Below are 13,324 nucleotides of genomic sequence, written 5' to 3'. Positions count from 1 at the left end.
GCAAGTCAAGAAGTTTGATAAATTCTCAATTTTTCGTGTCAGGAGAATGCGCGGCGTGGCTAGTCGGTCGCACTGAAAGATTCAATGTAATTGATATTTTTGCCGTGGCATATCTTCCCTCAGATTTTGAGTTTCCCTACAATAAGGCAATTTACTCAGAATCTGATTATTATACGGCCGAGAATACCAAGGTGATTAATTTCCACACTGATGGTACCGATAACAAACCACCAGTACAGGTAATATTTTCATGGTTTGATTTTTCTGTGGTATCAGTTTTTATAAATTTATTTAATACTGACATAATTTTCACATATGATTGCTTATGTGATTACTGGAAGTGCATTGTGACGAATAATGGTTGCTTGCAACACGGTGAAGTTATCTATCCGCTTTTGTTCGATTTGACCTCATTTGACGATAATACTTTAAGAACTTTTCGAAGACTACAACCTAAATATCAGAAGTTTAGGAAACGTGTTTATGACGTTTCACCACGCATTCGTGATGTTTATATTCGTAAAATGGCTATCGAACCCAGCCGCATTAACAAGTATTCTATGCGATTGTTTCCGACCACAGCCATCAATCAATATAAGCCTCGAGATTTGCATATGTCTTTCTGTGATTACATTTATTGTACATTTTGCAAGCGTCGTGAAATGTTGACAATAAAATATGTAAAATTATGGAGACATAAGACGTACGCACCACCACATGGTTATGGTTACAAAGCAGCTCAAACTCGTTTTCTATCACAGCACACTAATTATGGTGACAGGAATGATACCTACACCTTCAAATACTGTAAATGTTTAAATACACCAAAAACACTATTATGAGGATTTTCAATGATGTTGAAGAAGTATAGATCACCAGTGTCCAAGTGGTATGTAAATTTAGTTGTCTTTGGATTTTTATCTAATAAAGATTTGTACTAAAAGTTTTTATTTTTCAATTTCAGTGTAGACAGATGAAGGTAAACCGTATTATATTTCTAATTTCAGAAAGGCTGATAACATGGTAATTGCAAATAGTAAATTTAATCATTAATTTTTACCTATATTGGACATAAAGTCTTTTACTAAAGTTGCATTATAATTTGTAACTACTATTGTATCAGTAAACGATAACATAACAAATACAGGAATAATATTGTATTTTATGTTATTTTGCTTTAGAAAACATGTACTTAGGTATTAGATAATTTAACGACAAACTCATGATTTTTTAAAATGATATTAAAAATTACATATTAATTTTAATACTAATAAAATATTAAATTTTTAAAACCTTAAATTTAAATTAGTAAAAATTATGTTGATATACATAGAAAATCTCAACATTCTTTTATGTTTTTTTTAAATTTAATTTAATTTTTTTTTTTTTCATTTAAATTGAAATAATAATGCAATAAAAGTTTAATTAGATATTTAATTTTTATCATAATATATAGATACTAAACCCTTAATGAATTAATTTTACTTTTGTTACTCAAATCAACTAATAACTGTGATATATATATTGTTTAAGGAGATTCATTTACATAATACAGTAGACGTCGCTTATAAGACTCACTTTGGTACCAGCACAAAGTGAGTCTTATAACCAAATGAGTCTTATAGGCGAAATGGAAAAAAAAAATAATTACATATTTATAAATTTTATTTTACTTCATATTTTGCTTTGATTTTAATACATTAACACATATTACATACTTTATTATTGAATAAATTTAAAAATCCCGATAAAAATACTAAAATTATAATAGGTAAATATTACATATTACGATAACTGTGCAGCCGCCAGATAATCAGTACACTATAATAACAATTATCGTTGCGATAAATGTGAACTTTTATCTGCGATAAAAATTATTAAACGTTATAAGGTACCAACAGAAACTAGAAATAATCAACACGAATATTATTTCATTTTTCAATACCAATTTATTTCTAAATTATAACCAAAAAAGTTTATTTTCTACTATTTATTTTATGAAATTTGAGTCTTATAACCGATTTTTTTTTTAATGTATTTGGATACGTCCGGACCGTTCCAGATGATTTTGAGTCTAATAAGCGACTAAACCTTATATCCGTGAGTCTTATAAGCGGCATCTACTGTAACACTCATTATTTTAAAAAATAAACATTTTTGAAAAAAATTATTTTAAACAATTTTAAGCCATAAAAAATAATTTTTTTAATTTTTTTTATTTTTTTGAGTGATAATCAGAGCTTTAAGTTCATATCCTAAGCAATTTTTAAATAAACATTTACTAAAAATTAGCAAAATATGAATTGAACTGCTTTATTTAATTAGCTTTTAATTTTGCTTTAAATAATAAGCCTTAAAATGCTTAGAACAATGATACATACTGAACTAATTTTTATTTAACAGTAAAATCCAAAAAGTACTTACCCATCCAAATAATTTAAGCAGATCTGTTATGGACTTTGCCCCCACACCCTTTACAAAACACAAGTACTTATAAAAAATAAATTTTAGTATTATACTCATATACATCAATTTAGAAGAATTGAGAAACTATGTTATACAATAAAAAAAAATTTTATATACAAATTACTATGTTAATATCAGCTACAATTAAAAGTTACACAGTTAGTAAAAGTTTGAAGAGTACTTTAAAAAGAGGTGCATTTTAAGTACATATTTCACATACTTTAAAAAAAAAGTTTAAAATAATATGTAACAGAGAATAATATTTTATATATACTATATAATATTTAGTATTAATTTTCTAGAAACTAAAAAAATAGATTAAAATAATTAAATATAAATGATTATTCTATCTACCGTGTGTTTTTCCAATTATTTGTGTGTTGCAAAATACATAAAGTTGGTCTCTTTGGAATACACCTAATCCAATCAGTTGATGTCAATTTGTTGGTATTGAGTATGTTTTTGTCTGGTATTTGTATAATTAGTATAATATTTTACACTAGGTACAGTTTGATTATTGTGAAAATTAAATTATAAATTCCTTATTTAATAATAAATAAATTTGTAATTTTTAGTTTTTTAATGAAAAATAAAATATTTTTAAGAGCAGATTTTAGCATTTTTACATATTTTTAGAGCATATATGATAATTTTTAAGGGCATAAGTGTATTTATACTTTAAGGTTTCTTAGAATATGAAGTCTCTTACTTCTCTACTTTAAGCCTTACTGATGGATACCTAATACATAACCAGTAGCAATCTAAGTATGTTTTATTGGAGTGTGCAGACTTTTGAGTCAAGCATAGCTAAATTTAATCTGATCCCCTCCCCATTGTCATAGTCACACAAGAAAAAAATTATAGACATTTTTAATACAAATTTTGAAGTGATTCTTTTGTTGGTGACTGGAAAATGTAAAAAATCATTTTTCATTATTTCACACAAAAGATTCATCAATAATGATTTAAAATTTAAATCAAATATAATCTTTAACCACTTAAAATTATGTAAAAAAAATATAGGATTCAAAAACGTTTAAGTTTTTGAAATAATAAGTGTGTTATATTAAATAAATTACCTAAATATTAATTGTAATGAATATATCTAAATTATCAAGTACAATTTTAGATTACACTTTTAAAATTAGTTTGAAAAATTTAAATAATTCACTGTATGTAAGTATGTATACAGTTTAGTCATTTAGTGTAAATGTGCAGTGGCTAATGTTATGTATTCAAAATTGTTATAATTTGATTGTAACTGTATGCCGAGAAACTAATTGTTCAATGTTTTACTTGTTATTATCTATCATTGATAATATTATTTAGTTTAAAGAAGTCTAATAGTTTTAATATAGACAGCGAATAATAATGTATGGGCACTACTAAGGTCGTACTTAGGGGTTCAAATCCCTTTAACATTTTTTTGCATTACACAAACATAAAAATTTGACATCCTTTTTTTATTAATAATTTAATATTAACAATATAGTAGTATAGCTCAAACAATTGTGGTATAGGACTATAGGGGCATAGTGTGGTTTGGTAGTTGGACGCAGTCATTAAATGGGAGTTAATGAGTAATTACCATATTTGCCAAAGCATAATAAAAAAATAAAAAAAAGTTGTAATAAAATATATATTAATACAGTATAGATTAAATTTCTTAATCAATATTTATTTTAAAACAAAATGCTAGTAGGAATCTATATTAAAGAGCCTTCCATAACAATAATCTTTATTATCCACATTCTAAAAAGTATCTAATCTAATCATATAGGTTATAATTAGGACATTTTTTTTCTCTGATAACAATGAAGAATTATTTATGAAATGCTACCACTGAAGACAGCAGACTAACTGGTTTAGCATATATTAGTGTACATAGAAATATTCATGTTGATCGTGAGGAAGTAATCAGCTGTTTTTCTAAAGAAAAAAAAATTGGAATTTATGGTCTAAAATTGAATTTTATTTTATATTATGTATTATGCATATTTAAGTGATTATTAACAAACCTTATTAATTTATGGGAGCTTAAAATATATATGTTTAATTGCTTTAAAGCATTTATAAATTGTTCATAATTTTATATATCACTTATTAAGATTTTTGTATACCTCCACCTCCTCCTAAATTTGTTCTGGGTACGACCTTTGAAACTACCTAATTTTATAGTCTACGTATGCCTATGCACCCAGAATTCAAAGTCACTTAACCATAATAGATAACAAAACAAAATTTAGTTATTGATATTTTTTATTTTCTTCTAATCATTTTGAACGTAATAGGATTATTTTAAATCAATAATTAATTATTAATTGGCTAATTATTCTAACTTAAAATCAATACTTACCTTTTTAATAATAATATAATTAATTATTTGGTTATAAAATATTTGTTTATTAAAAATCCATTTGTATATTAAATTATTTTATTTTTAGAAGTAGCTATTTTTTCTTTTTTGAATTTTTCAATAATCATATTAGTTTCTTTATACATTAAAGAATTCAATTTAATCTACCTTTGTAATAAATAATCATACTATGGTATTTATAACTTGCCTTAGTAGTGTAATGATTGCCAAAGAGGGGATGTTACAGTAGACTATAGCATAATTGTATCCATATAATATAAAGGCATTATTGATTTTTCATTTTTATTTACTTGTAAAAATAGTTAAGTATTTTTAAATTATCTAATTGTACTATTTTGAAAACTAGGGATTTAAAAAAATTCAAAATATTTTAAAGAATATAAATTACTAATTAAAAATCAACTATAAACATTTTATAATGACAAAAATTTATACCGCTAATAATTAAAATTACACTGTTAGAATTATTATAAATCTTGTTAAAAACAAGTAGTTAGTACATTATATTCAGTGGTGTATTGGTAAATAAATGTTAAATACTTAAAAATACTTGAATAGGTAAACCTTAAAAAATTTTCTCACTTCCCTCGAAATATCTTTACACATAGATATAATAGTATTTAATAAGTTTAATATTTTATTACAAACATTCACTCTTCATATCATATACTTGTATCGGTGTAAATAACTTTGGTAATATATTTTTTATAGTTTACAAATTTATTTACTTTATCCAACAAATATTTGTTTAATTTTGAATTTTTTTTATGTTAAACCAAAATTGTGATTTTAGTGATTAAAAGGATGTAAAAAACAGATAGATTTGGTTTGAATGTGAGTCAGTGGAATATCGGCTATTGACGCATACATTTTATACTTCCATAATATTGATGCTAATATTTAATATTTACTCTAACAGTATACACGTTCGGCAGTTTCCGAATTCCGAATTTTATACCGGCTTGAGGCTATTTTTGGACAGTGTAATAGTGTACATGACAAAATAATAATTGTACGTTATTATTATTATTATTTATTTTATACTGCGATATTAATTATAACTGATGATAAACTAGAAGCTTGAGCATACCCATAATGCATGCATTTTCAGTGGCGTATACCCATAATAGAAGAATTTTCTTTAAGGTATACGCATAAATCCAAAAATAGAGATCCGGCTATACTCTTTAATACACCACTGAATTTATACTTAAATTCTTGCAACGGATATACAAATAGTTTTTAATCATTTGTTTTCAAGTTACAAATTCATAATTAATATTGACACAGTTATAATTATTGTTAATAGTTTATCCATTTCAAATTTGGAATTATGTTAGAGAAATTTGTTAATTACAATTTATTTAGAACCCCGTGACCCCTTATATAAAATAATTAGGCAATTTAATATGAATTATTGTTGTTATCACCTTATCAGAAAGTGAATAGTGATAAGTGCATAATCTACCAATCTACTAGTAACTACCTTGATAACATTCGATATTTTCATTTTTACATACATCAAATTAACTGGTGTAATTAATAACTGTACAAACTGTTGTTTAGAATATAAATGTTTTCACATATTCGTATAGAAATGTAGTTCTGATTGAACTATTAAGTAATAAAACGCATTTTTAGAACATAATTATGATATATTTAAGATGGTACTATAAATATTATTATATAACTTTATTAAGCATTTTTCTCGTATTGTGTTTAAATGTTTATTTAGTGTTGTTTTTTTCAAAAGATGAACCACATGTAGGAGTAAGTAAACCTTTGAAACTTTATCAATTCAAATTATTATCCTTGGTCTACATATTATGTTATATTGTTGTAATTTGTATATTACGAGTTAAGCAAATCAATATTAATACATTAATTACACATAGTTAGGTATAGGATAAGATTAATGAAATATTTAAAAATAAAATATAAGATGTAATTTAATTATTTAAATTGTTGTATTCTTGAAAATTTATTTACACAAAGCCTACAAAAATATAATGTTAAGTTAATTCTTAACAATTTTAATATGTATGGTTGATTTTTGATTAAACATTTTAAGTTCAAAGTATTCTGATAATTTAAATTATTAAAAGTTAATTGTAAAATAAAATTACATAAAGTACTATTATTTATCATTTGCTCAATAATTATGTACTAATAATTTTTTTTTTTTTAATCAAAATGAAATGTTTTAAAAAGTATATACTTGTTTAAAAGCAATTATTAATATTTTCTAAATTTTTGATTTTTAGGCACCAGCTGTAATAAAATACAATGCAACATACTATGCTACTCAAAATATCATGAGTTCGTTAAATAAACTTGATAAAGAGTATGATATACCAGTACCAACTTTTCAGTCAAATGTTTTAAGAGAACTTAATGTGCTCATAAGTAATTTAAAATTAAAGATTAATGGTGATATTGATTTATTTGCTGCTACTATTAAAGTAAGTATTTGCTTTTCTTCTTAACAGTATGCTTTGTAAATTAAATCACTTAGGTATAACAAATAGATTGTAAACGTGATTGAAATTAATTTTTATAGTGGAAAAATACAATTGAACAATTTTTAGGTCACTCTAATCAAATTCCTATTTTTTAAATTCCTTTTTAATATTGTTATCATGTTTTTTTATTGCAATTTTATCTACTAGCTGATGCTTATCAAAAAGTTTATATTATTTTATAATATTTAAGATTTTATTTTAAAACTACTTTTAATGTAGACTATTAAATTTGGTATTTATTTTATACATGTTAATACTTATATGATATAATTTTTATTAGAAATTCGCCATTTTTATGTTTATAAAATTTATTATATAGATTGATAACTTAAAAAAATAAATAATTTTAGAACTTGAAACTATAACATAAAAAGACTAAAAAAAATTTACAGAAATGTTTTTAAATATATTTTATATCATATAAATTAAATTTTTTAATATAGTATTGATTGCAATTAATTTAGTTAGGTCACTATCCTTGTAGTGGTTATATAGGATATATAATTTAGGAGATTTTGTTTTGTAATAAATTATTTAATTAGAAAAAAAAATGATATATTTTGTTAATTGATGTTTTATTTAAAGATTTATAAAATAATAATTTGTACATATTTATATATTTTAAGAAAGTGAGTATGAATGTGTTTACAAAAAACAAGTGAATATGAACAACTTTATTTTTTATGTATCGAATATGAAAGTGAATAAAATGAATTTTTTAGTGAATTTATTGGATACTTATTTTACTTACAATTATTTATAGTTTATCATAGTTTTAAAATGATTATATGATGGCGTTAAAATGGTCTTAGATCTATTAATAATTGTATTTTTGCTGGTAAATAATAACTCTAATTATGAGTAAGAAAGTTAGTATCAATGGATTTCAGATTAATGTTATAATATAATTATTAGGGCACGCACGTTGTTACATTTGCAACTTTTTTTCTATTTTTTAAATTAATTGCCAAGTAAGTTTAAAATGTGTCATGTAAATATGAATTAAAATCTAAAAGTTTTAAGTGCAATTTTCTACAATTTTTGATTTTTATTGCAATTTTATTAAATTTATTCATTTGTAAAACAATTTTAACAATTTTTTTTTAAGTTTTTCACATAATTTCACGTCTTTAATACTTTTTAAATGGTTTTGTAAATATTTGTTAAAAGGGTTATCTGACAACTTGAAGGTAAACGATTTATTTTATTTTAAGTATGCTTCGCTAATATCAACCGATATAGAACAAAGTTTTTCAAAGTATAAAAAATCATTGGCTCCAAACCAAAGGACATTGGATATTTAATTTAAAAAATTTATAATTTTTTAAAGCAATTTTTAATATTTTAAGTGCAATTTTTGGTATATTTTAGTGCAATACTGCAATAAATTTTACTAGTTTTTTAGTTCTACAGCATCTGCACCTTAATAATTATACTATATTATATTATTGTTAAATACTTGGAAATAGGTGAAGTATATTTTTGTTCCTTTTTTAAATATCATTTAGAGGACACTTATCTGCATATAACATATAACAATTTGTAATTATTAAAACAGATTTTGTGTTGTTAGTTTTGATATTAGATTAAATTAACCTATCATCAAAATGAAAGATGTAAACATTATGTTTATGTGTGGGCTTTTTAAAATATTTTAATTTTGAATTTAGGTATGAGTGAGTAAAATTTTACAAATTAAAATGTCTATATGTTGCTTAAAAATTAAATAACAGAAAAAAAATCCAATACACATATTTAGAAAATATTCTTATTTTTAATTTTAATAATAGGTCAATAAATTATTATATTAAAGCTAAAAATATAAAATCACTTATAATAAACTTAAATTAGCTATGTTGTATGTTTGTAATATGAAAACAATACATGTGAGTGTAACATCTTCTCAATGTTTTGATCTTTTCACTGACATCCTGTGGTATGATTAATTTTTACTGTTATCTTTTTTAATTTAATTTTTATCTAAAATAATATAATTTTTCTGTGGAAAAGTTAAGTTCTATTAAATATTATTAAAATAAATTGTATAGGTAATGAATCAAAATGGACTTATGCCTCTTCATGGTTCACCCTTTCTAGGATCAACTATAAACTTATTAAAAACATCAAAAATAATCAAAACATATAATGCATTTAAAGGAACCCAGCTTAAGTTAATACTTATGTTTGAAAACAAACAAGAAGTTCTATTTAAACCAAAATGGTATGTATTTTTAATTAAATTATTATTATTTTATCATACATTTTATTGTAAGTTAAATTCTAATGCATATTTATATAATTTAAACAATCGCTATTCTTAAAATGTAGTAAGTTAAAGTTTATTAATGATATGTATGTTATTAAGGTACTTAGAGTCTGAAATTATTGAAGGCAATGTATATGCTGGTAAAGATCGTTATAATGGTGAAATAATAGCATTTTATATATCTCTTATTTTTGGATTTCCACGTGTTCCAATTGTGGTGAAACGAATCTTAGATGCATCAGAATTGCACGAAACAGCAAATATTGGATTAAAAAAAACAATGTATATAAATTGTAAGTTATCTTCTATTATTTTTGTTTAGTTTAATAACTATATTATAATGAATTACATAATTTAGCAATAATAATAAAAAATATAATTCTAACTAAATTTTTTTTTCACTACACATAAACTGAAATAACTTAATAAATGTAATTACAATTTTAAGTATATTATTTTTGTTACTTTATTGAATTGCTATTTATTATTAATTTATTTATTACTTTAATTTTGAACTTATATAATATTATTTTTTTGGGGGCAATAAGCAACAACCAAGGAGACTTGTGTTTATGGTAAATGTTACTACTGTAAACGTGAAGATCCAGTATGTACAAAAAGTGAACGTTTAGAAGGAGCAGCAATATTTTATTTACCATCTAATATAAAGCTCAAACAACATTTGCATCCTTGGAGAAGGACATATATTGAAAACAAAAGAGCCAGGTTTAAAATATAATATTTTTAAACTATTAATTTTTTTCTTTTTAGGACAGACTGCTATTAGTGCTGGCGCTAAGGATTGAGAAATGGGACATAATATGTCTCTTCATTTAATTTGCTTTTAATGGCCCTCAATTTTTCATCTTAGTTTTGTGAAATTCATTGACCAATAATCAAAGTTATAAATCATAGTTATTTATTTATTTATAAATAGTAATTTGAGTATCATGAAAAATATAAAATACTATTAATTAGTTTTGTATTTAGACCCAATATCAAAATAAATCTGTATCTAAAAGAAATATTATAAAACACATTATATTATTATATAACAGGAAACAAGTTTTTTTTAAATAATTGTTTAGTTAATATTATTTTTGAAATGTTATCGAATTTGACTATTTGTTTGTGTAAAAGAAAGATTTTTTTTCAAAGATTTCTGTACATGAAAATAGTAAATGTAAATTTAAAACAGTCATCATTAAGGAGCGAATGTTTATGCTCTAAAAATTTTTAAAATATGCATGCAATTATGCACTATAAAGTATAAAAATATGCGTAGAATTTATTAAAAATATCCATCAATAAAATTTTTTATTTATTAAAAATTTATAGTAATAAATTATTAATAGGTAATTTAAAAAATAAAATAAAATTCATTATTATTATTAAAATTAAAAAATTGATAAATTTGAATTCTTTGAGTGATGAAACAAATTTCTATCGTACTCCGCATTAATTTAGATGTTATTAAAAAATATGATAAATGCATAAACATCCGCTCCTTAGTCATCATACAATAATTAGTTGTAATAAAGTGTTGTCTAAGGCCCCACAAATCCTGACTATTAGAAACCCATTGTTTATGTATACAATTTATTATAGTACACATTTATATAATATAATATAATAATAATAATGACTAAGTTCAAAGAAAAACTAATCTCATTATAGTTGTTAATATTTTATTAATAGATATTCTGACTTTCAATAAAATTGTTTTATTGATCCAACAAGAGTATTTATGAAACAATCGTTAATTTTTATTAGAAACTTAACTTATCATATCTATTAGTATTTCAATTAATATATTACATGCTATAATTAATCAATAGTATTTTAAGTTATAACCAGGCTTGTTTACTAATCAATTTTTTTTCTTGTTTTTTTTTTTTTTGGTAGAAGAGTTAAAATATTAACTATAATAAATTGATATTACATTTATCAGTATTTTCGTCCCTCTCGCACGGGCCTTGTTATAATTTTTTTATTACTTATTTATCTATACATGTTAATAGAATACTTTTAAAGTATGTATGATAAATCAATCTTATCATTTGTTTTAGATGGGAAGACGATAATGATTACTGTGATACTATCAAATCTAATTATAACTCTGAAAGAATCTTAGATTTTGTTGACGTATCTATTTTTGACTTTATAATCGGAAACGGAGATCGACATAGATACGAAGTTGTGGAACAATTTAATAATACTATTCTTCTAATAGATAATGGAAAAAGGTATGAAGAACTTATAATGAATATTTCTAAATCATCTGTTTCTAACTTTTTACAGTGATTGAAATGACTACAAATTAAAGTATTTATTATCTAAAATTTTATGTTAAAAACTATTTTTACGTTTAATGATTTAAAAATACATAAAAGCTTTTGTTGCTGGATATTGATTATCATACATGGTATTAAATAATAACATTAAAAAATGTTTGTAACAGTTTTGGGAATCCTTACAAAGATCACATTGACATACTGGCTCCACTTTATCAATGTTGTATGTAAGTATAATTATGTAATATACTGTATTACTGTAAGTATTTAAATCTATTACGATAATACAATTAAGCTAAAGAATATTTATATTTATATTAATCACTCCCCCATACATACTCACCCAAATACATACCCCTCCCTCACCCACCCACACGTGTTTACTATTCATTATGTTTGTTTAATTTTATAATCAGAATCCGTTTAAAGACATGGGAACGACTTAAATCAATTAAAGGCGGAACGTTCACAAATATATTACAAAGTATGTTGGACATACATGAGACCTTATCTCTTCTTACTCTACCGCATTATCACGCACTTGAGCGAAGACTAAAAATAATTTATGCTACTGTTATTATGTGTCAAAAAAAATCAGATAAATCAATTCTCAAGTGATCTTAATAACAATAGCATGATTAATACTCAATATTAAATTAATTTTTTTACCGTATTTTTATTTATTATTGTCTAACTGTGATTGGATTTGAGTGCATAGGTAGTGAAATATTGTACGTTCAAACCTTGGTTTAGATTTACACAATCATTATGAAATTATTTTATAATATTTGTTGTTAATGATTTTGTAAGATCTTTCATAGAACGATGAATATTGCATAATCTTTTGAAAACTGATCAATATAATAATAAATGTGAATGTGTCAGTAAGTAATGTATTGGCATTATTCATTTTGGAGATAAAAAAAATTTATAGGTGCTTACTTAAAATAATGAAGTTAATGAAAAAAAAATTTAATAAAATAGGCTTTGTTTAATCTAAGATGAACAAATTGTGACCATTTTTTTATTAAATAATTAATTTTTTGATAATTATAATTTAATTTATATCTTAAATTTAGATTATAATTTAAATTATTAGTATTCTATTTCAGATCAATCCGTTTTTACTGTTATGATTTCTTTGTCTTCAATTGTATAAAATATTTGTTTGGTAAAAATGTAACTAATATGCTTTCCAAATTTCGCTTATCATGATTAGTATGGAATTATACTGTATAGTAAATTTGTAACAAAAAAGAAGCCTTATATTGTTAAAGCCTTTTTGTTCACTTGGCTCTAATGTTTTTTCGCCATGTTAAATACCTTAGATGCAAATGCTATGTTATTCTAGCTTACTTTTTAAAATTTTATAAAATGCATTTATCTTTGCTTACAGTTA

At 23.2% G+C, this 13,324-nt stretch overlaps 1 protein-coding gene across 2 annotated transcripts; it reads left to right on the top strand.

Annotated features, from left to right (window-relative positions):
- Positions 1 to 813: 813 nt before the first annotated feature.
- Positions 814 to 12,903, top strand: LOC112603223 (glycosaminoglycan xylosylkinase homolog). Of its 2 annotated transcripts, XM_025351713.1 has the most exons (9): positions 814 to 889; positions 965 to 979; positions 7,108 to 7,305; positions 9,414 to 9,586; positions 9,731 to 9,924; positions 10,180 to 10,357; positions 11,701 to 11,877; positions 12,093 to 12,152; positions 12,342 to 12,903. In XM_025351713.1, the coding sequence occupies exons 2-9, from the start codon at positions 974 to 976 to the stop codon at positions 12,541 to 12,543; spliced, it is 1,188 nt and encodes a 395-aa protein (XP_025207498.1). In that variant the 5' UTR covers positions 814 to 889; positions 965 to 973; the 3' UTR covers positions 12,544 to 12,903. The 2 variants fall into 2 exon arrangements, with proteins under 2 accessions (XP_025207498.1, XP_025207497.1); XM_025351712.1 differs by lacking the exons at positions 814 to 889; positions 965 to 979 and adding an exon at positions 6,410 to 6,613.
- Positions 12,904 to 13,324: the final 421 nt, after the last annotated feature.

The sequence above is a fragment of the Melanaphis sacchari genome, unplaced genomic scaffold (assembly GCF_002803265.2).
Source record: "Melanaphis sacchari strain LSU unplaced genomic scaffold, SCAv2.0 Contig9_pilon_pilon, whole genome shotgun sequence".
Classification (NCBI taxonomy): Eukaryota; Metazoa; Arthropoda; class Insecta; order Hemiptera; family Aphididae; genus Melanaphis; species Melanaphis sacchari.
Note: the sequence above shows the minus strand (reverse complement) of the source record. Positions and strands in the feature narration are given on the sequence as shown.